This window comes from Culex pipiens, chromosome 1, assembly GCF_016801865.2.
Source record: "Culex pipiens pallens isolate TS chromosome 1, TS_CPP_V2, whole genome shotgun sequence".
In the NCBI taxonomy this organism is placed as follows: domain Eukaryota; kingdom Metazoa; phylum Arthropoda; class Insecta; order Diptera; family Culicidae; genus Culex; species Culex pipiens.
This window is the reverse complement of record NC_068937.1, coordinates 75,968,313-75,995,794: the sequence shown is the minus strand read 5'-3', so window position 1 is coordinate 75,995,794 and position 27,482 is coordinate 75,968,313. Positions and strand designations below refer to the sequence as shown.

General features: G+C 43.2%; 2 protein-coding genes and 2 pseudogenes across 5 annotated transcripts; 2 read left to right on the top strand and 2 right to left on the bottom strand.

Annotated features, from left to right (window-relative positions):
- Positions 1-7,226: 7,226 nt before the first annotated feature.
- Positions 7,227-7,840, bottom strand: LOC120425646 (cytochrome c oxidase subunit 6A, mitochondrial). Its single transcript, XM_039590231.2, has 2 exons — positions 7,620-7,840; positions 7,227-7,554 (listed from the first exon to the last, which is right to left on the bottom strand). The coding sequence occupies exons 1-2, from the start codon at positions 7,711-7,713 to the stop codon at positions 7,319-7,321; spliced, it is 330 nt and encodes a 109-aa protein (XP_039446165.1). The 5' UTR covers positions 7,714-7,840; the 3' UTR covers positions 7,227-7,318.
- Positions 7,841-16,125: 8,285 nt separating this feature from the next.
- On the bottom strand, positions 16,126-17,712 carry LOC120425616 (elongation factor 1-alpha-like; annotated as a pseudogene).
- A 4,190-nt stretch (positions 17,713-21,902) lies between these two features.
- On the top strand, positions 21,903-24,270 carry LOC120425617 (T-complex protein 1 subunit beta-like; annotated as a pseudogene).
- Positions 24,271-24,431: 161 nt separating this feature from the next.
- Positions 24,432-26,272, top strand: LOC120425644 (uncharacterized). Of its 4 annotated transcripts, none has more exons than XM_039590229.2 (4): positions 24,432-25,388; positions 25,452-25,572; positions 25,650-25,816; positions 25,878-26,272. In XM_039590229.2, exons 1-4 carry the CDS (start codon positions 25,309-25,311, stop codon positions 26,083-26,085), a joined length of 576 nt encoding a protein of 191 aa, XP_039446163.1. In that variant the 5' UTR covers positions 24,432-25,308; the 3' UTR covers positions 26,086-26,272. The 4 variants fall into 4 exon arrangements, with proteins under 4 accessions (XP_039446163.1, XP_039446164.1, XP_039446162.1 ...); XM_039590230.2 differs by having other exon boundaries at positions 24,433-25,388; positions 25,452-25,494; positions 25,878-26,268; XM_039590228.2 differs by having other exon boundaries at positions 24,433-25,388; positions 25,452-25,816; positions 25,878-26,268.
- Positions 26,273-27,482: the final 1,210 nt, after the last annotated feature.

The following is a 27,482-nucleotide window of genomic DNA, read 5'->3' as shown; positions in this document are numbered from 1 at the left end:
TACGGTAGGTCTTCTTGGCGGCCGGTGTCCTCTTGGGCGTATTGGAAGTATACTTCGAAGCAAGACGCCGCTGCGTTCGGTGAACCTCGCCAGAACCACTTCAGCTTCCCATTATCCGTCTGTTGAACTGGCCGCCCAAAGTGATTCTGCGGAAGTTCTCCGGATTGGACACAGCGGGACATGTCGCCCTACTCAGGAACCTACTGCCGTGTCTAGCTCACGCTAGTTAGCATCCAAACCCAGCATCCAAATTTCGAAAACCGCTACCTAGCATCCAGATCCAGCATCCAAATTTAAACTACTTAAAAAAGTTGTTTTAAGCAACTATTTAGCTTAGAACAGTCAAAATAATGAATTCTGAGACGAAACAACCTTAAAAAATCCTTTCAATAAACTTTGAAAAAAAAAATAAAAACCGTTCAGTACAATAACCTGGATGCTGGCATGTTTTCTGAACGTAATTCATCAACCAATGTTTCTAAACTCATTTTTGGGGTTCTCTGAACATATTTGAATCAAAACCACCCAGTCAAATCAATCCGAATTCTGAAACGGAATCTAATTAGAATCGCAATTCGCAATTCGCAATTTTCAGTGTAAGAACGGGCCTTGACCGATCTTATGCACCAGGTTCCCGACGAACACGCACTGCCCTTACACCTACATCTCACCCTTGCTCTGAGTCAGTACGAGCAGCACGCTAGAACACGCTTTGAGTGTTCGTGCCAGGCATGCACACCTTCTTTTCCGGTTACGCATTTTAACTCGGCCGGGGGTGGTACATTACGTAGGGTTTGATGTAAGTATAAGCGCCTGACCATTTATAGTGTGCCTATCAACTTTCATTAAAGCAAAAACTGTTTTATTTTAGTTTGAATTCAAAAACTAATTGTTATTTACTGTGTACTGTTTTCTCCTGAAATCTTCCCTAATGTTGAATCGTGGTAATCTGTTGCTATTTCTTCTGTCGCGGTGTTTTGTTACAATGTTTTGAACCTAAGCATGTTATTCAAAAGTTTACCAAAAGTACAATAATTTTATGTGTGTGATCATTCAATATATTAAGTAAGGACTCGAACCATACTTGTTTGAAGAAAAGGGTGTAGATTTAAACAATAGACAATAAAGGAAAGCAAACTACATAAAGTTCGATACTGAAAGAATAATTGTAGTTTGAAGGAAAGAAGAGTGGGAGCCGATGGAAATTACATTTTAATAAATAAATAAGAAAATAGGTAAAGGAAAGATCAATGATAAACAGAAGTTAAAATCGTTCGCATATTAAGGGAAACTGTTTTTGTTAGGGAAAACACGTTTCAGTATTTATTGGGAAATGAGAGCAGAAGAGTAGAAAGAGCAAAATTAAAGTACAGTACTTGTTTGATAACTGAGCTTGTTTGACTGGACTACTTGGGCTGTAGCCCACTTAAAAAGCAGACAAACGTAAAATAACCAAACAAACCGGAATGATGAGGGGCCAGTGGATGCAAAAGCAAGTTCAGCAAATTAGAAATCATATTTAAGTTTTAATTAAATGTTAAGTCAAAATTAAAGGTGAGCTCTGAAAGAAATTTAAGCAACCATCATTTTACATTTGTAGAGAAAATGTTATGCATCGGTCCCCTCGTCATTTTTCGTTCAGCCCAGTTTGCGAGCAACATTCAGTAACTGTGCTCCATTCTCAGCCAAGTTACCGAACAAGTACTGTTGTTGGAAATGTGCAGAAGAAATACCCCGTGCTGCGATGTTCTAGGTACATCCACAACAGTTCGTTCAACATGCTGTGAATCAAAACAATAGGTCTATTCCCGTACCTGCAGAATTGCAGAATTTCTGCAGCTTCTGCAGAATTCTGCAGCCAGCATAAGTCACTTTTTTGCAGCACGTTCCCGTACTTTTCAGCTCGCTCTCTTCATCTCTCTCTTTTGCAGAAGTTCTGCAAGGAGAGAAGCCGCAAAACTTTTGCCTGGGTAGCGCGTTCCAGTACTTTTTCTGCAATATTGTACACAGTTGAGTGGATTTACTCAAATTGGGTATTAAAGTTTCTTTTTAATTATTTTAAAAAAGGGATTGACAAAAATTTTAATTGGAAGAAGTTTACCTCTAGAACGGTGACTAATTATTTTATGCTTAGGTATAAATTTTACATTACAAACAATTCAATTAGAAATGAGAGTGGCAGGTACGTTTAAAAAAAATAGTTAAAAAAATGACAAACAAAGGTTTAATATAGAAGAGATAATAAATACATGTTTTGATAGCAGAGTATTTGAAGGTTTTTTTTTTTTATTCAGGACATAACATAACATAACAACATAACATAACAAAATTATGGGTGTCGCATGGAAGAACAACGGTGATGCAGCAAAATTGAAAAATATTAGAAAGTAAACAAACTCAAAAATATGGAAACACATAAATTTAGAAACTCGGAAAGTAATTCGAAATGTTTAAAATAAAAAAAAACTTAATTTCAAAAACTCAAAATAAAAAAAATTAAGGTTGAAAAATATAAAAGTTCAGACCTCAAAAAATCAAATATTTTGAATTCGAAATAAAAAAAAAAAAAAAAGTTTGAACTTCAAAAACTCAAAATCTACAGTTAAAAAATTCAAAGAAATTATAATTTGAAAAATGTAAAATCTAAAAATTATGTAAATAAAAATAAATATTATAATTGAGTTTCAATTGTAAAAAAATAGAACAGTTTGTACTCTATTATCCGACTAACCTAGAATATGACTCCAAAATATGTGTATTTTTTATGATGCAAGATGGCGGCATTTAAGAATTTAAGAATTTAACCGTATAATTTTTAATAAAAAATTTATATAGATTTTAAATAATATAAAATATGATGTGTAAACTGTAAACAACGTAACTTATGTTTCAGCAATAAATTTATGGTCATCAATTATATAATCAATTATATTTATTATTTGTTTGGTATAGTCTAATACCTTTTTTATGATTCCTTCATTGAAAGTTCAACAAAATACATTTAATATTTTGGTTCATATAAGAATACAAATAGGTAGCACCGTCACAGGTACAATTTATTATTTTCCAATTAAATTTACCTATTATTTTAACACACATATTTAGTCTGTTCAAAAACAATTGAAGATTTAAAATAAATCCTCAAACAAATACTTATTTGAAATTTATTCAACTCAAAAGCAATGTGTCTTTTAATAGTTTTTAAAAACAATTTGTTTTTATGATACAAATTGTTTGTTGAGTTATTAGCCGTGCTGTAATACTGGATTTACTTAACAACTTTTGATCAGGTTAAACTATTAACACTAAAAAAATAATAAAACGAGACATTAAAAAAATACCCCAAAAACCATCAATTCCAAATATACAAACGTCCCTTCAAAAAGACTGCTTAAATTTAGTAATAATAAAACATCAAATTTTACAACTACATAATAATAAAATGCTTGATTTAACCCAACTTGCAAATTTTATGTAAGCGTGTACTCACACCAATTTGCAGTTACTTTTCAACACGAAAGAGAAGAGAGAGCTTGCAGAAAAGTACGGGAACGGTTTTGCTGCAACTTCTACCTCTCTCATTGCAGAAGTTCTACCTGAGAGAAAAGTTACTTTTGTTGCAGAAAAGTACGGGAACGCTCTGCTGCCAATTTCGTGCAGAATTGCAGAATTCTGCAGTACGGGAATAGACCTAATACCTTCTACAATCACAAATGACTTCCCTTTCCCACATTGCCGCTTTGTTATTGTTGTTCATGCTCTGCAAAGAAAGGGATGTTAACCCAAGTAACCATCCAGCACTTAAAAAAGTCATAAAATAGCAATAAATCGGCATTCTATTGCTGATTAGTCTTCCAACAGCATTTGTTAATGCAAATCAGCACTAAATCATTAGCATTGTCAAAAGCTAAGATAATGCTGATTAAGTGCCGCTACTAGCAACACTTCTAAAAATTTCCATCAAACTGGCAACACGATTCTGACTTTGAATGAAGTGTGAAAGAGGGAGTACCAGAGTAAACAAACTTCTTGCTCACTCTTGCAGTCACACAGTCAGATTTTTTTTTGTACAGAAATAGTTTTTTAATATATATTTAGCTGTTTTATCATGTAAGTTTCTGATATTATCAGATATTTTTCCATTTTTCATCTATTATATTATACGTTTTCAGTTTTTATAGAATAATCCATCGTCTCAATGACGGAGAACTTCAAGCAGCCGTCCCCGCGAGTCCCGCTCGGGTGTTGCTTCAGTGGTTGGCCCACTAGAAGTCCGGAAGTGCAAAGGGGAGTTTCAGAACAGATTTAGATGCACCGTCGAAGGCTATGACCCGCATGACGTCATCGTCAACAACGGAGAATGAGCTAGGTTGCTACCCTAAACCGGGAGGGAGTTGTTTTGGTTTTCGTGTGACGTGCTTGGCAAATAAATGTAAAAATAAAGAAAATTCTCTTTCATTAAAATGGAGACATTAGTTTTATAAGCATTTATGTGATGTCAAGAAATTTCAATAAAAGAAGTATATGTCCATTCATATGAAGTACATGAATCCTTGTAATCACATCTTAGAACGACTCCTCATATAGCCGTGAGGACACGGGCTCAGGAACAACCACCACATCGGCGACGTCAACTTCATCACTTCTGGAATAAGCAGCAAACCAACATTACAAAAATAACTCAATCGGTAAAGCAGCTGTGGGCAAACCAAAAATAGAATTGAGAGTGTGTAGGGAAAAGGCGGGGAAGAGGGAGATAGATACACTTTTGCTCTCGCTTTTTTTTTTGACGTTTACCGCAGGGGTGGACAGAAACAGTCGAGGCCAGCACTTAATCAGCCGAGTAAAGTCCAAAAGCGGCCACTATTCAGCACTATAGTAGCTGTTAGTGCTGAAGTAAAAACTGTTTAGCTTTTACTCGCAGCTGTGAAAGCGCATTAAGGGCCAAACAGTGACCGGGTTTAAGTGCTGGATGGTTACTTGGGAATAAAATATAAAAACTATAAAATAACGATACAAATACTTTCCTGAACCTGAGTGCCATCAGGTTGTTGTTGTTGCTGTTGTTTCCAATGTGATAGATATCACACCGGAGACGTCTTGATTCGGTTGTCCTGGTGCGAATGTCCTCCAGTCGTAGACCCAGGCATGACATGAAAATGAAGACGAAAAAGATGCATTAATACATGATCTTCTCACTCACGAATAACCCACTCCCACCCAAAACAACACAGCTGATCTAGGTATGCACCCAAACCAACTGCGTTGTTCCGTGCCCTCCTCATTCGGCTATTTCAATATGATTGTCCTGGAGAATCCTCTCTAAGGATCGTTAAATTCCGGAGTAACTTCCCAAAAGGGCGCAACTCCTGTTGCAAACAAACAGTTCACTTTGAATGTGACTGGAATAGGCTGCCTGCTCACACCCAAGGCTACGCTCCATTGAAAAATCACTACGGAACTCCCTAGTGATGGCCGTCCACGCAATCATACTTCGTCATGATAGTGCTACCTTGTCACTCGCCTATACGTCAGTTACGTAAATACATGTGACAAGACAGGGCAATCACCACGATTCGAAACATGGACATCATCAACCGCCAGCTAGACAGATGTTCAAGTCATCATCTAACATACGGGGAGGCATGAGGATAGGGAACTGGTGCAGGACCAGAGCTATACTGTTCAGACTCTCATAACCAGGAATACTAACAACCAACAATTGGCGGATCGCTTCCCTGATAACGACAGTCGCGAACAGGACTGCCGATACAATCAGTTCCGCTCCTTCCAGGATGTCCTGCACCTGGGCATCCCTAGTATCCAAAAGCATTAAAACATAGTTCAAACTAGCAGGACTGGGAACTTCATTTATTGCACTGTGGATACTTGGAATCTTGCAGCCCTTGGCCGACAAAACGGAATCTAATTAGAATCGTATACAAATTCCGTTTCAAACGCAACAACCGGTTCCGTGTTCGAACCGGTTGTTGCGTTTGAAAAGGAATTTGTATACGATTCTAATTAGATTCCGTTTCAGAATTCGGATTGATTTGACTGGGCACGTTGGATGCTGGGTTTATCCAATTTTATAAGGACTTGGAATATTTGATATTTGAATTTCTCAATATTTGGCTAATTTAATATTTTAAATCTTGGATGCTGGCATGTTTTCTGAAAGTAATTCATCAACCAATGTTTCTAAACTCATTTTTGGGGTTCTCTGAACATATTTGAATCAAAACCACTTTGGATGCTGGGTTTATCCAATTTTATAAGGACTTGGAATATTTGATATTTGAATTTCTCAATATTTGGCTAATTTAATAAGTGAAACAGGATAAGACGAGCTTTATCGAGAAATTAAAAGTGCAACATGGAGTTAAACTTTCTGTCAAGCTGCTGTGAAGTTTTCTATGAGAGGTGCAAAATCTTTTTAATTTCTCGATAGTTTTTAGTATCGCACCTGTTTTTTGGTTTTGATACCCAAAATTTTAATAAATATAGCTACACATGAAGAAATTTTTTTTCAGTTTGTTTTGTGTTCAAAGGAATTTAATTTGAACAGGTATCCGTCTGATTGTTAATTAAAGTTTCAAGTTTGCAAAATCACTTTAAAATGTTCTTGACAAGTTACCTGCAATGGAACAATGCAAAAACATGATGTTTTACTTGAATAGTATTGATTTTCGCACAGTGTCTCATAGTGCTTTATGACGTTTCGCGTACGCACACTAGCGCACCATTTGATTTTTCTGCACCGGACAAAATTTAACCTCACTTTTTTTCGTGTACGTACACGCAATACATGCGCACGTAGATATCTCTATTGTTCCCCAATGAGACAGGTTCCTGCCAAGAGAGTTATCTAAGCCCGTGCTCACGCACACTACCACGGCATTTGTTTTGCTGGACGGGTACAAAATTTAACCTCAATCTTTTTCGTGTACATACACGCAATACATGCGCACGTGGATAACTCTAGTGCGTCTACAATGAGACAGTTGTATTTATAACTCTGGCTGTAGACGCCAGATCGATCTCACATTTTATTCAATGTTAGAACCGAGGTTAGAACACATTAAAAGAAAGTGAAAATTTTCACTTTCGAAAAATAATCAAGCAAACATCCGATAGTCGTATTACCTATCTAAATATATCAAGCACTGACATTCTACGGAAAATGTATGATTTTCTTTCAAGCGCACAAAGAACAAGAATAAGAATTGCAATCAGGCGACTTTTAATGGCTTATTGAATTTTCCGTACTTGCCGGCTACATGACGGACCATTAGACCACCATAAAACGATCTAGGATTTATTCCTCATAACCATCCTTTAGAGCATTGACTTCGGGGTTGTGGAACAGGCTTTTGCTTCCTTCTCCCCATGGGAAACGCTTGTTACGAAGACGCAGATGCTCGTATGGAATAAACTCAGCCCGGGGATGGCCGTGCTCCTCCTGGTGCTTCAGGTAAGCATTCAACATGCACAGTCCAACGGCTGGCATGGCCACCAGGAAGGAGAGCTTCTTCCAGATTTTGTATCCACCAGCTGAAAGGTTGGTAATAAAAGGAAGGTTACATAACCTGGACATTTTTTCTCTTTTCTTCTCTTACCTTCATGACCAGAAACAGCGGACGGTCCAGAAACAGCACGACGGATCGCCGACTGCGAAATCGCACGGCGTAGAATTTGGTTGACCAGCGACATTTTTTTTTCAAAACCCAAATTACTAGGAATGAAATTTGGTCAGGGCTCTGCTTCAAAATGCGATCTGTCGGGCAGAGCACTTTACAAATTTTCAGCAAAAAGAGACAGATGTCAGATGGCCGACTCGCCGAGTAATGTTGCCAGTATTCTTGTTTTTTTTTTAATTTGAAAGAATTAACTCTACACTGTAACTGAAAATCGCACTTTGCTGAGTTCGTTTTCGCACTTTTTCATACGATTTTTTCAGTTCGACTGCGATTACACAAAAAAGTGTAATCGCAGTCGAACTGAAAAATTCGTATGAAAAAGTGCGAAAACGAACTCAGCAAAGTGCGATTTTCAGTTACAGTGTAAGTAGCGTTCTTTTACACTGAGCAAAACTTACACAGCTCAACGAAGTGTTCTACACATGATCTGGCCCTGCTGTACAGAGCACTCAAATATCAATCGCAAAACACTTGAAATTTCGGTGATTGGCCACGAAATAATGTCAATAGCCAAACACTTGAATTTTAAATGGCGTTGAAAAAAAAAGTACGTACAAGCGATTTACAGGTTCTCGCTTACTAGTCGTGCACGCTACACAGTCATTTTTTATTTTCGAGCTCGGCAGAATTCTGCCGAAAACAGAACAACTGATTTTTTCGGCAGAAAAATGCCGAACTTCGGCATATTAACTGTCATTTTTCGCCGAGAATTCGGTAGAATGACTCCCATTTTGCTGAGATTCGGCATATATTTCTGCCGAGCGATAAGTTGTTCTGATTTCGGCAGAATTTTGCCGAAGTTCGGCATAAAAATTTAAGTGTGTACCACTGCGCCGGCCGGCCAGTTGAAGACGGGAGTGTTTTTTGTGCTATTGGTTCTTGCCTCGCTTCTAGCCTTCGATGAAAGTCGCGCAAAAATCAATCAGTGAATTACATTAAATTCATTTGGATAATCACGTTGACTTTGAATAGTGCCTGTTTTGGGTAGATCTTAAGATCATTTTCAAGTGTTTTGCTCATCACTTTGAATAGTTCAAGAAGGTGGGACAAATTCATGAGCAAAACAATTGAAAAGCTTGAGCCACCCGAATGAAAATAACATGTTAAAAAATACCAAAAAGTCAACCGCCCAAACACTTGCATTTGATAGTAATATATTACGTAACGCAAATAGGGGAGAGGTATGAGATAATAGGGTGTAATAACAAAACCGATTTTCCAGCACAGCAATTTTTCACTTCCTTTTGGGTTAATAATCAATTCCCCACAGTTTGAGAAAGATTGGGTAAATCCTCACATTGCGCAAAGCGATTCAATTTTCCGTATAAATTGGTATGGGAAAAACCATTTTTTAAATTTTGACGTTTAACGCGATATCAAAACCGGATTACGACAAGGTGACGGCTTATCCAATGTGCTGTTTAACATCGGACTTGAGGGAGTTGTGCGAAGAGCGGGTATAGACACGAGAGGCACGATTTGCAACAGGACAGTCCAACTTCTTGCTTATGTGGATGACATTGACATTATAGCGAGAGACCTAGAGACGGTGAAAAGGGTTTACACCGCCTTAAAAACGCAAGCAAGACGAATTGGATTGGCCATGAATACGACGAAAACAAAGTGCATTAAAGGGAGGGGCTCAAACGTGGGCTCAAAGGGCGTTGACCCCCCAAGACTCACCCCTTTAGCTGTGGATGGCGATGTGCTGGAGGAGGTGAGCGAATTCGTGTACTTGGGATCGCTGGTAACGGCCGACAACGACACCAGCTTAGAGATCCGGACTCGTATCCACTCCGCGAATCGCGCCTACTTTGGATTACGGAAAACCTTGACATCTGATCGAGTGCAACGCGCCACGAAGCTGGCCCTGTACAAGACACTGATTAGACCGGTTGCCCTCTATGGCCATGAGACCTGGACGCTGCGGCAAGAGGACGATCGAGCCCTTGGAGTTTTCGAACGGAAGGTGCTGCGAACGATCTACGGTGGAGTACGTACAGCTCAGAACGAGTGGCGAAGGCGCATGAACCACGAACTGCACGCGCTGCTGGGAGAACCGACCATCGTCACACTGGTGAGAATCAGGAGGCTCAGATGGGCCGGCCATGTCGCGAGGATGGACGAAGACCATCCTTTCAGGATGCTCTTTGACCGCGCGCGACCGGATGGCGGCACAGGCCGACGAGCAGGAGCACAGCGTGCACGATGGGGAAATCAGATCGAGGCGGACCTAAAAAAGATCTGCAACCTAGGAGACTGGCGAGCTGCAGCCCAGAACCGAGCAACATGGAACAACCTTCTTGATACAGCACGGGCACCGCGTATGGTGTTCTGAGCTGATTGGTATGTGGTATGTATGCGTCCTCAAAACTCGTCTAAAACGTGAATTTCGATCAAAAAACACGTTTTAGACGAGTTTTGAACACGCTGTATCTTCTTTCAGGAGCAATGGGTCATTAGGGTGTACACTCAACCCCCGCCCAGTCACGACGTTCTAGCAGAATTCTTAGAGAGCTGGATATTCTTAGAGCATTCTAGCAGAAATGTTCCACCGTTCTAGCAGGATTCTAACAGAACCAGCTCTGCTAGAATATTTCGTGACTGGGCGGTGGTTGGTCACTTTTTCGTTTGACACTTTTTTAGTTTGTACCCCGTTGGTTGGTCAAAGTCAAACTAAAAAGTGACGAACTGTCACTTTTTACACGGCGCTCACGCACACTATCGAAACAAACGTTTAGTAGTGTGTGTGAACTCCGTGTAAGAAGGGTGTCAAACTAAGAAGTGACCCCGTTCGTTTGACAACAGTTGTTGTCAAACCAACAGGGTTTGAGTGTAATATGGTTGTATGAAAAAAAGTATAAAGTTGTCCAAATTTAGCCAGCACAGCAAATTTTTGGTTCCTTATAAGGTCCTTAACTGGGTGCTGAAAAGACAGAATGCGTAACGTGATTTTCGAAAGCTCCCCACTGCTCCCCACTAATACAACTGCACTACAGCTGTAAACATAAGCAAAGTAGAAGGCTATGTTCAAGCTCAAGCGTGACATATTTTTTGCTGCTAAAGTGAATTGTTTTGAAACATTTTGGATCTTTTGATGTTAAAGTTTTCGCTGAAAAATTAAGTGCTTCGCGCATTTTTTCTTCGTAGACTAATCGATGGGCGGACAAAAGAAGCCTTTTTCGTTTTCCACGTGATGACAAAAGAAAATAAATTATAGATCGATCACAATACTTGCCACTTATTGGTAGAATTTTGCGAACAGTAAATTGGTTCCGCTTTGACAGTTCTAAATTGAGGCCGCTTTACAAACCACTATTCTGCACCCAGGTCCTTAACAACTCCCCAAAGTTTGGTAACGATTGGTTAAGTCCCCACTTTGCACAAAGCGATTCATTTCTCCATACAAATTTGTATGGGAAAAATCGTTTTTTTGAATTATAATATTTCAAAATTCCACGTTTCACGCTATATCAAAACCGGATTCATTTTCGGATGCTCTGTGCTCTACAACTTTCCCGAAGAGAGTATGGTGCTAACTTGCTCCTATAAAAAGATACAGCGTGTTCAAAACTCGTCTAAAACGTGTTTTTTGATAGAAAATCACGTTTTAGACGTGTTTTGAGGACGCTTCTTCACTCTCTTCGGGAAAGTTGTAGAGCACTTTCCAGAGCATCCAAATATGAATCCGGTTTTGATATCGCGTTAAACGTCAAAATTTAAAAAATGGTTTTTCCCATACCAATTTATACGGAAAATTGAATCGCTTTGCGCAATGTGAGGATTTAACCAATCTTTCTCAAACTGTGGGGAATTGATTATTAACCCAAAAGGAAGTGAAAAATTGCTGTGCTGGAAAATCTGTTTTGTTATTACACCCTATTATCTCATACCTCTCCCCTATTTGCGTTACGTAATAAAAGAACGCTACTTACACTGTAACTGAAAATCGCACTTTGCTGAGTTCGTTTTCGCACTTTTTCATACGATTTTTTCAGTTCGACTGATGCGATTACACAAAAAAGTGTAATCGCAGTCGAACTGAAAAAATCGTATGAAAAAGTGCGAAAACGAACTCAGCAAAGTGCGATTTTCAGTTACAGTGTAAGTAGCGTTCTTTTATTACGTAACGCAAATAGGGGAGAGGTATGAGATAATAGGGTGTAATAACAAAACCGATTTTCCAGCACAGCAATTTTTCACTTCCTTTTGGGTTAATAATCAATTCCGCACAGTTTGAGAAAGATTGGTTAAATCCTCACATTGCGCAAAGCGATTCAATTTTCCGTTTAAATTGGTATGGGAAAAACCATTTTTTAAATTTTGACGTTTAACGCGATATCAAAACCGGATTCAATTTGGATGCTCTGGAAAGTGCTCTACAACTTTCCCGAAGAGAGTGAAGAAGCGTCCTCAAAACACGTCTAAAACGTGATTTTCTATCAAAAAACACGTTTTAGACGAGTTTTGAACACGCTGTATCTTTTTATAGGAGCAAGTTAGCACCATACTCTCTTCGGGAAAGTTGTAGAGCACAGAGCATCCGAAAATGAATCCGGTTTTGATATAGCGTGAAACGTGGAATTTTGAAATATTATAATTCAAAAAAACGATTTTTCCCATACAAATTTGTATGGAGAAATGAATCGCTTTGTGCAAAGTGGGGACTTAACCAATCGTTACCAAACTTTGGGGAGTTGTTAAGGACCTGGGTGCAGAATAGTGGTTTGTAAAGCGGCCTCAATTTAGAACTGTCAAAGCGGAACCAATTTACTGTTCGCAAAATTCTACCAATAAGTGGCAAGTATGGGAGCGTTCTTTTATTACGTAACGCAGTGAGGGGGGGGAGGGGGTGTTGGTGTCTGTTACGAAATGTTACGAAAATAGGGGGAGGGGGGGAGTGCTGAAAAATTTTGTTACGTAACGCAAAATTTTCGTATAAGAATTCTTAAAAAATTGCAAAAAGACCTTGCATTACGCGTTACAGGGGGGTAGGGGGGGTCGCTCATCTGTTACGCTTTGTTACGAAGGGGGGGGAGGGGGGTCAAAAATCCAGAATTTTGCGTTACGTAATAAAAGAACGCTCCCTATTGTGATCGATCTATAATTTATTTTCTTTTGTCATCACGTGGAAAACGAAAAAGGCTTCTTTTGTCCGCCCATCGATTAGTCTACGAACAAAAAATGCGCGAAGCACTTAATTTTTCAGCGAAAACTTTAACATCAAAAGATCCAAAATGTTTCAAAACAATTCACTTTAGCAGCAAAAAATATGTCACGCTTGAGCTTGAACATAGCCTTCTACCACAGACAAACAGACGTGAATCATCATTGATTTTATCAAAAAATCCATCGTTTACCAAAGAAAGTTCGAAATTGGGCTGCACACTAGCGCTATCTGCAGTCCTGTTGCGAAAACATCATCATTTCGATAAACCAAATTAAGCGTGTACCCATTTTTCCCTCTAAGCGTGTACGAATGAAAACTGACAGGTGTTTGTTTATGTTTGCTGTCGATTTTGTTTTCTCATTCTATGCCCAGAAAATTCGCAAAAGATGGGCTGGACAAGGGGTAGGACAGTGAGTGATTTTGAGAAAATTTTAATATAATTGAGTAACATTGAGCCACGCACGTTTTTCAGAGTTTCTCAATCTTCACCATGATTTTCACAAACGACGTAACAAATTTTGACATTGACATTTCAACGCTGACACTGACAACTTGCTAAACACAAAAACAGCGGGAGCGTAAATTTTTCCGACTGCCAGAAAGGTGTTGAGGGAGGCAAGAAGGCTTGGCCACTGCCCCAAATACCGAACCGGCCAAAAAGGGATGAATGCTGCTGCTGCCGGAAACGGTGCCGCTGCTGCAAATAGGCTCCGACGGCGGCTTTAGCCGAAATTGGCTGCTATTGCCACCGCCAAGGCCAAGAACACTTAGGCCGCCGCCAAGAAGCCAGCCCCGAAGAAGCCGTTTCCAAAGAGAGTGCCGCCGGTGCCGATGGTTCCAAGTAATTTCGTTCAAAACTGTAAGATGCGTTGTGGCAAAATGGACATCGTTAACGAGGTTTTGCAAAAGCAGAAAAAGAGCCCACGACGAGAAGGTTCAAGGCGAGGGGCAGGACACAGCTAATTAATTATTGTACCACTAATCAATTAGCGCTGATTGTTGTCAACTAGTTAGTTAATTAGCGCTGATTTGACATGTCGTTTCCCACCTTCCGGCAAATGATCTTGGTTCTTGAAAAAAAGTCATTCTGACAGCTGAAAAATGATTTTGCTCGGAAGAAAAAGTAGAAAGAGACAGTTTCTACGAAAATTCGATTTACTGCATAAGTTTAAAAAAAAAATAAATTCCATTGAAATAACTCTCTATACTCTTCCTCAGAAGCTGGCTCGTCAAGATTCTGCTGATATCGGACAGAACCGTTTTCAGCAAACATTCCCCAACCGTAACCGGATGGCCATACCTCGGAATCGCTCTCCAGCAACCTGTACCCGTCGAGGAGTTCCACAATCACCTCTTCCAAACAACACGACACAGCGAGAAGAAGATAGCATTAACCGAAATGACCCCAGCAGTGTAGTCGTTCGACTTCAAGATTCTGCAACGGCTGCCGGAAAAACTCCTTCAGCGACTTGTCCAGATCGTGAAACATTTGCACCGCGCTGGGCTCCACTCGGAACAGCGTTCCCTGCGGGACCTTTTAGCCTGTGGCGTTCCGGAGCCCTGTCTAGCAGGGCGGTCTCGGGCGATTCCAGCACGTTAGCACAGCGTAGTAGCAGCGTGGAGTTCAACTTGCACGTCGCGTTATCACCCAGCACGGCCGGATAGTTTTTCAACCGATGGTTTCGACGCTCGGTGGCCAACTCGACCTGGAACAGATTTCGAGCCTGCTCTCGCAGCACCTCCGAAACGATTGTATTTTTGCCAAGTTGCTGACAAAGCCCAGATCGGACGATTTCTGAGCAATTCCTTAAATCTCGGTGGCGTCCACCGTGACCGGTTGCTTCCGCAGGCTGTTTATTTGTTGCAGCAGCTCGATTCGACTGTGTTCGCGTTTCACCGTAACGTAATCCAGCAGCACTTGGACGTTGCATAGTTGCCTTAGCAGCGCCATCTTCGCCTGCTGGAAACTTCTGGCCCGGTTCAGCGCGGCCAAATCCGCTAGCTCGACCTTCGCCACGAAGGTGTCGTCGATGACCAGCAAACAACCCAGATTGTGAACCTCGATCTCCATGACGGCGTGGAACAGCATTACTTGCCGACCTTGCACGGTGTCAACGCATATATGGCAACGAACTCGTCTGCCTTTTGTCAGATCCGTCCGGCATCGATCCGACAATCAGTCGGATATTGCTACGAAAGTTTGCACTCAAGGTGGTACCTGAAACGAAGAACTAATTCTGATTTTCTTTCCACAGAAAGAACACCGACTATTCCTAGTGCAAGGTGTCCCACAAGTGCTCCAACTCTCAGGCCAGGTTTGGCTTGGAAACCCGAGTAATAATACTGAAAACCCCACTGGAAGATGCCGATCTAGCGTTCGAGGGCGTTCACAACATCGCTATCAGTCCCGAGTCCTTTCCCGGTTATCCGCGGAGGAGGTGAACGTGTCTTCGGGCGACTTCTCGTAGCAATCCCGTGGTCAATGGGGGAAAAACCCGGCGCCAGAAAAAACGCGGTGGGCGTCCGGGCTTGAAGGCACGATCTGACCGGAGTCAAAGGTCGAGGAGAGGTAACCGTAACACGCGTCTCATGTCCGCTGGCGAATTCTGTGGATGCGTTCCGAGTCTGAACTTCAGCTGATTAAGGAGAATATATACAGGAAACGGATCGTAAACCGAAGCGATATCAGGACGTTGTATTTTTTATGATATTTCAATAAAATTAAAATTCTGTTGTGTTTCTCTCTGGCCAGCACAATGTTGCGACGGCAAATCACTTCTTTACCGTTGATTTGGGACAAGAATGGCCCAGGGAAGCAGAAAAGTCTAGGTTCTCGGTGCTTATAGCAGAAACTCGCAGTTCTTCATTTCGGAATATTAACAAGCGAGTAGCAGGTTCCGTAGCGCTTCTAAAACGTGAGGTGGTTTAGTTGAAGTTCATCCGATCGCGGAAGGAGTCGATCTACGGAACTGACTCCTACTCTGGGTCATCGCCCTACGCTTTGATCTTTACGTCGAAGATGATGTTGTACGCGCCCGGAACATGGTCCCACAAGGAATTCACTTATATGAGTGAGGAAACGTTTACATCAGCATCGGAAAATGTAGAACCATCTGCTTCCGGCTAAGTGAAACGCTTCAAAACCGGACCATGCTGCAGCTGAATGCGCTCATCGCTCTTAACGACAAGGCGACAAGTCATACGTGTACAAAGTGGAGGCGTCGTAATCGCGTACGGCTAAAACCACATCCCAAAGACCCTCCCGGCTACATTTGAACCTCCTGCAATTTCGGACGAAGACATATTTCGCTTCCGCTGCTTTCCTTTTCGTGGAGATACCTAGTCTGGCGTGCAAGCTCCGAATGTCGCTGACGGTGGAAATTTTACTGTTTCCAGCTCCACATCAGCCGGTAGTTGATTCGTCAGTTTCCGCGAGAACATAAAGTTTAAGATTTATTTTCGTTGGCTTCAATTTGCAAAACGTTTACGTTTGTTTTGGTTTTCTGACGTCTGTTCGACAGGCCAAGATGAATTAGTATGGTGGGAATGCACTAATCGATTAGTGAAAAGTTAATCAACCAACTAATAATTCTTAATCAATCAGAAGAATATTATAGTTGATTAGGGCATGTGTCTCACCCCTCGGTTCAAGACCGAAAAGGAGAAGGATTGGGTGGTAGAGGTGCCCCAGAATGCGGAACCCAACAAGGACGAAGCGATATTTGCGCATTGACAGGTATGCCATGAACGAAATCGCCCGCATGAGAGCTGGTGACTGCTGCCAACGTCGCCAAGGCGTCGACCGGAGAGTTCCAGGAGAAGCTGACCAACGAAGGACCGCGTAATCGGCGTGAAGGAAGCAAAAGCGCGCTGCCGGGCGAGAAGAAACGCAACCTGGAGATTGTCAGCAAGGTGCTGAAAAAGAAGCCGCCAGTGACACTGGAGCTGATGTCCACAAGAGGAAGGGAGCTGCCGGAGCAACATAGGCTGCCGCAAAGAAGCACGCCACAAAGAAGGAAGCCGTCACCGTGGGTGAGAAGAAGGCCATCGAGGCCAAGGTGCAGAAGGGTACCGCTACGATTCATGTCATCACTCTGCCAGGGGTCTAGGTATGATTTTGGAGCAAAATAAATAAGTATATACAAACACACAATAAAAAAACGCATTATTCGCTTAGTCTCTGGTAAAATAAGAAACGATGCCCCCCTCATGTCCCACGACAATTTTCTTCTCCTAGATCTAGAAGGGATGCAACCGGATGATACAGCAACTCTTAGAGATTTTCGTGACGACTACGATTTCCGTGTGCTGGCACTTCGCTGGCTTTTGGAAACGCTCAAACCTCCTGCTGCAAGATCATGATCCGATCCGCCAGCGATTCGGGCCCATCTCGACTTGCCGGGAAGACGAAAGGCCTTCTCCTTGATCTCGCTGAACTCGCAGGCAATGTGAGCGGTGTGGCAATCCAGCACTGGGGTGTATCCGTTGGAGATCTGACCGGGGTGGTTCAGTCCGATGACCTGGGCGGTGAGTTCTTCGAGTCACCGGCGACGTATCCACGACGCAGTTCCTTGACGGACACATTTTTGGCGTTGTCCATCAGGGCTTCTTTGTGCGGACGGACTTGACTTCAGCGGCCAGGTTGACCGGGGTGAAGACGATGGCGATACCGGGCTTGTTCACACCGGTTTCCGTTCCCGGGGGGCAGATGCAGGGGCTTGTCCGTGGGGTCCGTTGGGCACTTGCCGTCAGCCTGGCTCTCTTGCGCTTGATGGCCTCTGCTTGAAACAAGTACATCTTGATGTACGGTTCCAGCATGTTATCTCCGTGCCATCCGGATTTAGATAATACCAGTATCGAATTCACCGGTACCGGCGGCGACGATCAACACGGCACAATCCGTAACAGGCGGAATCGACGTCGTCGTCGGGCGGAATAGTTTGTTCCCGGTTTCGTTGACTGACTGAAGCAGCATCGTGGCGTGAAAATATTTCTAATGTATTTGTAAACAAGCTCTTCTATCAAAGTGGTCAACGTTTTTTCACAAATTCCGCAACTCGGTGAAAAAAAATCATGAGGAAGATTGAGTAACTTTGAGCCACATTGAGTAATTTTGTAAAATTGAGTCACTCAGTTACTCTGTGTCCTACCCCTTGGGGCTGGAAAGTTGAATAATCCTGCTAAACTCCCATCATAATAACATTCCACCTTGTATTCCGCAGCATGTTCTGTCCCGTGACCTGCAGTTTTGTTTAGGAAATAAGATGAGAACCGGTGTGATGGGCAAGTCGCGTAAGATTGAATAAAACTGATCGCAGGTTGCGTGATTGTTATCTTCCAAGCTAATCCAACTGGCTGTGCCGGGTGTGGGCATGTAAAAAGGTTGGAGGTTCCGATTTAGTTTTAGCGGAGTGGCAATATCATTAGTTCATGTTACAGTGAAAAAAAATAGCCACGGTGCCAAGGCGAATGGGTTGCTTCAGATTCAAGGTCTTCAAGGGGAACAACCTAGGAAATAGCACAGACAAACAGACGTGAATCTTAGTTGATTTTTTCAAAAAATCCATCGTCCCCACAAGAAAATTCAAAATTGGGCTGCACACTAGCGCGATCTGCAGTCCTGTTGCGGAAACCTCATCGTTTCAATAAACCACTATAAGAGTGTACCCTCTTCCCCTTATCCGATTAAGCGTGTACAAAAGAAAAATGACGTTTGTATGTTGTTTATGTAATGAAACATTGTTATGTTCGATGGTAAGTTTTTTTTTTGAATCAGACAAATTATCGGGAAAAATGCTGCCAAAGTTCCACGCGATGGCGTCAAAGAATGCAAATTAAACAGTTGCTGCACCAGAAACATTGCATTGTGGTATCCTCTTTCGTACGGCGTTCCGCAGCAGATTCCACTCCGTGGTCCGGAACAGACATGAACCATCATTTGTACAGGGTGATAAAGGCAGGTCAAAAGGCCTTGGCTAAAGTGAACAAGGAGGAGCTAGGAAAGAAAACTTTTGTGTTTATTTTAAATGGAGTGGCGAAATTAACGAGAATCTCAATAGGAATATTTTGCTTTCGCAGTTGATGATGCAAAAAACAACAACGTGGATTCAAAAATCTCCCAAAATAACAGTTCTTTTAGTTTATCAAAAACTCCTGTATCATTTCATAGCAAATTTGAATCAAATTTGATCAAAACGATGTTCTTATGCAATTTTTCCTTTGATTTTCACAAAACCTCGTGCTTTTTGTTCTGCTGCAACAGCAATCAAGCGGCATAAACAGAAATATCCCGCGCTCACACACACAACCAATCAATTCAAGAAACGTTAAAGTGTACGGTGGCGACATCATTCTTGATCGTGTCTCGTTGCGGTACTATGGCATCCATGTTTTTTGCTTGTTTGAATTTGAATTGACCGTTTTCGTTGGCGATGGAATAGAAAAGAGTTTCACGTCTGTTTGTCTGTGCTTCTACTTTGCTTATGTTTACAGCTGTAGTGCAGTTGTATTAGTGGGGAGCAGTGGGGAGCTTTCGAAAATCACGATACGCATTCTGTCTTTTCAGCACCCAGTTAAGGACCTTATAAGGAACCAAAAATTTGCTGTGCTGGCTAAATTTGGACAACTTTATACTTTTTTTCATACAACCATATTACACTCAAACCCTGTTGGTTTGACAACAACTGTTGTCAAACGAACGGGGTCACTTCTTAGTTTGACACCCTTCTTACACGGAGTTCACACACACTACTAAACGTTTGTTTCGATAGTGTGCGTGAGCGCCGTGTAAAAAGTGACAGTTCGTCACTTTTTAGTTTGACTTTGACCAACCAACGGGGTACAAACTAAAAAAGTGTCAAACGAAAAAGTGACCAACCACCGCCCAGTCACGAAATATTCTAGCAGAGCTGGTTCTGTTAGAATCCTGCTAGAACGGTGGAACATTTCTGCTAGAATGCTCTAAGAATATCCAGCTCTCTAAGAATTCCGCTAGAACGTCGTGACTGGGCGGGGGTTGAGTGTACACCCTAATGACCCATTGCTCCTGAAAGAAGATACAGCGTGTTCAAAACTCGTCTAAAACGTGTTTTTTTTATCGAAATTCACGTTTTAGACGAGTTTTGAGGACGCATACATACCACATACCAATCAGCTCAGAACACCATACGCGGTGCCCGTGCTGTATCAAGAAGGTTGTTCCATGTTGCTCGGTTCTGGGCTGCAGCTCGCCAGTCTCCTAGGTTGCAGATCTTTTTTAGGTCCGCCTCGATCTGATTTCCCCATCGTGCACGCTGTGCTCCTGCTCGTCGGCCTGTGCCGCCATCCGGTCGCGCGCGGTCGAAGAGCATCCTGAAAGGATGGACGAAGAGCATCCTGAAAGGATGGTCTTCGTCCATCCTCGCGACATGGCCGGCCCATCTGAGCCTCCTGATTCTCACCAGTGTGACGATGGTCGGTTCTCCCAGCAGCGCGTGCAGTTCGTGGTTCATGCGCCTTCGCCACTCGTTCTGAGCTGTACGTACTCCACCGTAGATCGTTCGCAGCACCTTCCGTTCGAAAACTCCAAGGGCTCGATCGTCCTCTTGCCGCAGCGTCCAGGTCTCATGGCCATAGAGGGCAACCGGTCTAATCAGTGTCTTGTACAGGGCCAGCTTCGTGGCGCGTTGCACTCGATCAGATGTCAAGGTTTTCCGTAATCCAAAGTAGGCGCGATTCGCGGAGTGGATACGAGTCCGGATCTCTAAGCTGGTGTCGTTGTCGGCCGTTACCAGCGATCCCAAGTACACGAATTCGCTCACCTCCTCCAGCACATCGCCATCCACAGCTAAAGGGGTGAGTCTTGGGGGGTCAACGCCCTTTGAGCCCACGTTTGAGCCCCTCCCTTTAATGCACTTTGTTTTCGTCGTATTCATGGCCAATCCAATTCGTCTTGCTTGCGTCTTTATGGCGGTGTAAACCCTTTTCACCGTCTCTAGGTCTCTCGCTATAATGTCAATGTCATCCACATAAGCAAGAAGTTGGACTGTCCTGTTGCAAATCGTGCCTCTCGTGTCTATACCCGCTCTTCGCACAACTCCCTCAAGTCCGATGTTAAACAGCACATTGGATAAGCCGTCACCTTGTCGTAACCCTTGGTACGATTGGAAGGGGTCCGCTAGCTCCCCTGCCACTCGCACGTGACACATCACACGATCCAAGGTAGCCTTGATCAGCCGAGTCAGTTTGTCCAGAAATCCGTTCTCGTGCATGATCTGCCATAGCTGTTCGCGGTCGACTGTATCTCCGTCTCCAGATCAGGTGCCGAGAACTGTTGGTCAGCAGCGGGCGATCCAAGTTGGGCTTCAAAGCCGTCTCCATGCGCTACATCGCCGTTGAGGTGCTCGTTGAAGAACTGCTGCCACCTGTTCAACACCTCGCCTTTGTCCATAAGAAGGTTACCCTCGGCGTCCCGACAAGTGTTGGCTTGCGGCGCATAGCCTTTGCGGGACCGGTTAAAATTCTCGTAGAACTTTCGCGTCTCGTTCTGCCGGAACAGCTACTCCATTTCTGCGCGATCTCGATCTTCGAGCTGGCGCTTTTTGAACTTGAAGACCGTTCTCTGCTGTTTCAGCCGTGGGGAATGTCACTCCGCGATAACACACTAAAACGCACAAAAACGAGCTCGAAAAGCATCAACGCTACTCATCGTGCCGAGTTTTCACATAACGCCACCTTAAAGCAAGTTATCGCAAGTTAACGCGCGTTAAAGCGGCTTAAAGCGACCAGCGTCTGCTCGACTTTTGAACCAGGGAAATTTATCTTGCAACCTTGCTGTCGAGCAGTTTTTGGTCATGTTTGACAACTCGGTATTTGTTTTTGTTTTTGTCAAGCAGTTTTGACAGAAAGAAAAAAAAAACATTGCAAAAATTTATTTTTTTTTGTCGACGGCCGGAAAAGTTTTCTCCGGTGTGAACGCCGGCTCTACCTCCACAGAACAAGGCGCACGTTTTGCCCTGTTTTGCCGACCGGAAAAGTTAACCTTATTCTCGGTGTGATTTGCGGCTCTAGCACCAAGAGCTTAAAACGACTGGCGGAGAATCCTGACGCAAACTCTAGGAGGAGAAAAGTTTCCGGGTAATGTTTTTTTAGCAGTGCGATTAAGAGCTTTTAATTGTGATCCTTATTGTTGTTTTTGTAGGCAAATAATCGACGTGCTTGGCTGCATTTATCAAGAGCTATCTCCAGCTTTTGCCTTGATTGTGATCTTCCTCCAGCGAATCGCCGAAACGTTTGCCGAGGAGGAGTAGGGCGAAATCGTCCGGCTGTCCTCGTTTGTGGGGGCCATCGGCGACCTGATAAAGAGCACACTCGGCCCGAAGGGAATGGACATGGACATGATTCAGGTGGCGCACGGCAGCAGCGCCGGCCAGGTTGAGGTTACCATCGACGGGGCGACGATTCTGAAGGCGGTCTGCGTAGACAATCCGGTGGCGAAGATCCTCGTGGACATGAGTCGCTTCCAAGACGACGAGGTTGGCATCGAAATGGAGTCGATGGCGGATATTGCCGCGCTGAGGAGGAGGTCGCCGAGAAGGAGAAGATGACGGACAAGGTGACAACCCGGACCAGGTTCGTCCCGCTGTGCTTCAGCGGAGATCCCCTAGGAGAGGCCTGTACCGTCATAATCCGTGAGGCAACGCAGCAGATCATCGACGAAGCGGATCATTCGCTGCACGCCGCTCTTCGCGTGCTGGCCGCTAACTTCAAAGAGGTGTCCGGTACGGAATCGATGGCCATGGAAGCTTTCGGTCGCGCTCTGCTCCAGCTGCCGACGACGATCGCCGACAACAAAGAGTACGATTCCGTTTGTAACGCTCAGCTGTTTAAACGAAGAGTACCTGATGCTGAAAAAGATCAGTGACGACGATGAGTGCAGCATAATCGGAGAACGCGAAACGGACCCCGAAAACATTGAAACACTGGATGAGAAAGAAGTGAACGTGGATATGGAATGCCTTCCGGAAAACGATCGGCACAAGCTGGAGGCGCAACAAATCAAGGATTGCAATGAGTTGAATAAAAAGGGCGCCGCGGAATTCTACAAGGAAAATTTGGATTAAATCGAGCAGAATAAATGAAAACAATTAACTTATTGAAATTTGTCCTTATTTAATTCATAACTTTCATCACTGTATACATATATAGAAACATAGGATAAAAATATAAACATGATCAAATGATTTCACGATTTTCTCTCCTCGCACATTCCATCCGGAAGCTGCTAACTCGCTGAAGCCGGATCAGTGTGTTCAGCCAGGTTTGAGATGGCGTTGGATGCTGTTGTTTTGAGTGGGTATCGTTTGACCTTGTAGGAGGGTTGATTGTGTTTTGGAGTATCGTCCTGGTCCACTTTTCGTTCCTTGAACTTGTTGACCCGCAGCACGGAATTGTATCACTTGGAGACAGGTTCTGCACTATGATTGCGTGTGACTTGGACAACAGGAGCCTATCGAAGAATGTATCCGCGTATGGTCCATCATCACGATGTACGAGGAACACCTCAAATCCCCGCTGTCCGGATCAAAGTTAAGTGTCCCTTCTGGATGCTGCCTGACCCGCGTCTCACAAGACCCGTGCTCTCCGCCTTCTTCGCGTTCCGCCACCAACGAAACTTGCTTCTTAACTTTCCAGTGCTTATCGATTTCCGGCTTTCCGGGTGTGGTCCATCACGACGTTGCACCGGGTGCAAACCAACTTCCCCGAAACGGCTATAAAATAACGGCGGCTTTGGTGATTTTGTTCCAGTACATACTTAACCTTTGATAGGAAGGTGGAAGATCGTGAAAAATAAGGTTCTTCCTCCTCCTCCTGGTCGTCGCAGTTCTCCGGCGACGGGATGCGGTCTAGGATTCCGATGGTAGACGATCGGGTCCTGCAAAACAAACTGCTCGACTGATTTGACAACGAGAACTGTCATATGCGTTTGACAGTTCTCGCTGTCAAAAAAATCGAGCAGTCTGATGCGTGAAAGCAACAAAAGGTAAGCCAAAAAGCAAGTTATCGCGGTTAACGCGAGTTAAAGCAACATAAAGCGGAAAAGCAAAGATAGTGCTGCAAAGGTTTGAGAAGGGAGCTTTATCGCTCGGTGAACGCAGGAGTAACGTCCCCCTCGATGGGAAGGTCTTTTCAACACAAAAAAAAGACTCGCACACCACACAACGTTCTTGATGAATCAAAATATTATTTTACGCGGTAAAACTAGCGAACTCAACCGTCAAATTGCCTTCCAACCAGCGATGATGAAGAAAGGGCACTTTGCACACAAACACAACCATCCGCTTGCACTGACGGAACATTACACACAAACAGCCACACAAAAGAGACGAAAATAATCGCGAAAAAACAGGACTGCGCGTCTCCAGAAGCACTGCACTTATCAGTTCAAGACGGGGAGCATGAGCATGAGCATGAGAGACCACCCATGGTTGTCCTTCTCCGTTGCTGAACAGGACCGTAATATCCCATCAGCACAACCGGTCACACGCTTCAACGATCAAATGATGTTTCCCTTATCAACAGCATGATGCACTTATCAGTTCAAGACGGTGGGACAAATTCATGAGCAAAACACTTGAAAAGCTTGAGCCACCCGAATGAAAATAACATGTTAAAAAATACCAAAAAGTCAACCGCCCAAACACTTGCATTTGATAGTGGTTTGGATTTATGTTGAAACACAAACCAATTAGATCTACGATGTGACTTTATTCAATCATTCAAGTGTTTGGGCACTTGAATAAAAAGTGTGGCATATTTTCAGTGGAGCATCCGAATACACTCAGCCAAAATATTGTGCGTTCAGTTCCTAGCTGGACTCGGTCACTGGAAACGACCGGCGACTCAGTGACCGACGAAATAGGCGGCGGGCCAGATGCGGGCATAAAAATGTCAAAATCTCTTCCCCCCTCACTTCGTCTCACCATCCAGCTGCAGCTTTGTTGACAAACAAACGGAGCACGCGGTCGCATGATGGCGGCATCAAGCCAGAATTAGGGGTGATCATGTGATTAAAAATGAAAGTTTTTTCAAGAAAAATAATATTTTTCCGACCGAATAAAAAAATGGCGAACATGTTCAAACAATTATTCCTGAGGTCGGAGAAGTGATGAAAAAGCAAAATTATAATCCATGATTTTTCTATAAATTGAATTTTTTTCACTCTAACTAGGAACCCCTAGGTCTATCCACGACCGTTTCCAATGACCGTGAGAAGATGCCAGAAAATCCAGCTACGAGCTAAATCCACAATATCTTTTGAAATTCATATGGCAAACCATATATACGTCGAAAACATTCTCATTTTTACATTTCATATGCTTAACATATGGCTTATGATTTTATTTAATTTATAAGGTTCACTTATGACATTCATTAATGCTGCCTATGTGAAAAAGTCATATGGTAAACCATATAAACAGTAAATGTACTATGGTGGAGCACATCAAACAATTGGCAAAGCAGGCTCCAGCATATCTCAGGTTTGTTGAACAGTTTTTATGTTCTTCGTTTGATTTTAATTTTCAATTCGGTTTGTTTTCAAGTTTTCAGAAAAGAACACCTCGCCTGGAAATGGACCGGTTGAAAGTTCGTCGGGGAAAATCTTCTGTTCCCGGGCCGGCGGTCAAGTGGTGTCCGAAATCGAACGCCTTCCACCGAGGGAAGGTTTTAGTCCGGCGCGGAAGGCATTACTTGACCAAGCCTTACAAGGAAGTTCACCGGAAGTTTTCTTTACACTTCAGACGGCTCAACCCATGACCAACCGGAACAGTATGCAAATGCGACAGTCAAATCTGGTGGTGTCAGTGCGTCCACGGCCGCCGGTACCAGTGTCACCCGAGATAAGCTTCAAGTTTGGGGGAAGAAAGATCAACAGCAGCAGAGTGCGGAAAAGTAGATCGTCAAATCGGTAAGTTCGATCAAATTAGCTTAGAACTTTCAAATTACCGTCATTTTTCATTTCTTTGCAGTCATCGGAAGCATCTCAAGCCCCTAAATCTACTGAGATCACCTCTTCAGAAACCTGTCTCACGGGGCTGCGGACAGGCAGTCGATGAAAACGCCGGAAACAGCACCGCTGACATTGACCGCTCGATGCCCAACAGCGTGACTACAAAGCCGATGAAGGTTGAAGGTCTGCGAAGGCGGTCCTCCGGCGCGGAACGCATCACCCGCTAGGAAGACAACTTTGGCCACGAAGTTCAGTCTTCACTTCTGCAAGTCGCGGCGGGCGTTTCCGGAACGCTGACCGGCCGTAAATAAGAATCTCCTGAAGAAAGCTGTTAAGACGACGAATATAATATAATTTGATTGAAATAAATTTTGAATATCTGGCTAATTAAATTTTGTAGCATTTAAAAGGCGGAAAAATCTCGGGAAAAATCATAAGTTTGCCATATATCTACCAAAAACTATAGGTTTCTCATATTTAAATTATATACAGTTTGCTTAAAGCAACAATAATTATTTATCATACATTACGTCTATAAGGTTATCTTATGGAAAAAAAATCCATTGATTGATCCTATAAAATCTATATGGTTTGTGTATGGAAAAAATCTATAAGGTATCCTTATGGCTGGTATGGATTGTTTTGGCTGAGTGTATGAATCCGGATTTAGTACAGCGTGAAAGGTGGATTTTATAAATATAAAAATAAAAAAATTGTTTTCCCATACAAATTTATATGGAAAATTAAATCGCTTTGTGCAAAGCGAGGACTAAACCAATCGTTCCCAAACTTTGGGGAGTTGTTTAGGACCCCAAAAGGAACTGAAAAATTGTTGTGCTCGCTAAATTTGGACAACTTTATTTTTTTCCATACAACCATATTACCCCCTAATGGGTCATGTGGTCAATTCAGTATTGTATCATTGAAAAAAAATCGTTCTACATTTTTTCTGACATAAAAGATGTAATATTGTATTTTTTTTCTTTCCAGATGTAGGGGAGTTTGGGGTAATATATGACGAGCAGAATGGCAGGTACCCGAGGCTGAATCGGACGGAAATAAAAGTTAACTCGAGAGGTTTAACTACACAACAACAATCTTTATTCTTCACGTTCTGAACGCGGTGAAAGTCAAGTTTGGAATGGCGTCCCTGCGCCTGCTGCAACCGTGACGCGCTCTCGCACCACAGTAAATCTCTCTCACTCGCTCTCGCTCGGTCGAGGGGTGAGTCAAAGCAAGGGGGCAGTCGATGAATTACTCAACACTCCTCCTCAGCGATTGACCCCTTCGCGCTGCTACTCCTTCTCGAAGTCCACCAGGACCTCCTCGACGATCTGCTTCGTTGGTACCTTGTACACTCCTTCAATGCGTTGCACCTCCGTTCTTAGAAAGTGCCGTAGCTTGCACAACTCCTCCGTCAGGCTAGCGTTGAACTCCAACGCGTCGTGCCACACTTTGGTGGCCGGTTCTTCAACAACACACATCGCGATGCCCACGACGAAATCCTCCAGATATGTTGGCTGTTTGATCTCTCGTACTGGTCGACCGGGCTTCTCCGTGAGTGTCGAGTCAGCTTCCGCATCCTCGAACTCGTCCTCGAACTCGTCCTCGGACTCCTCCTCCT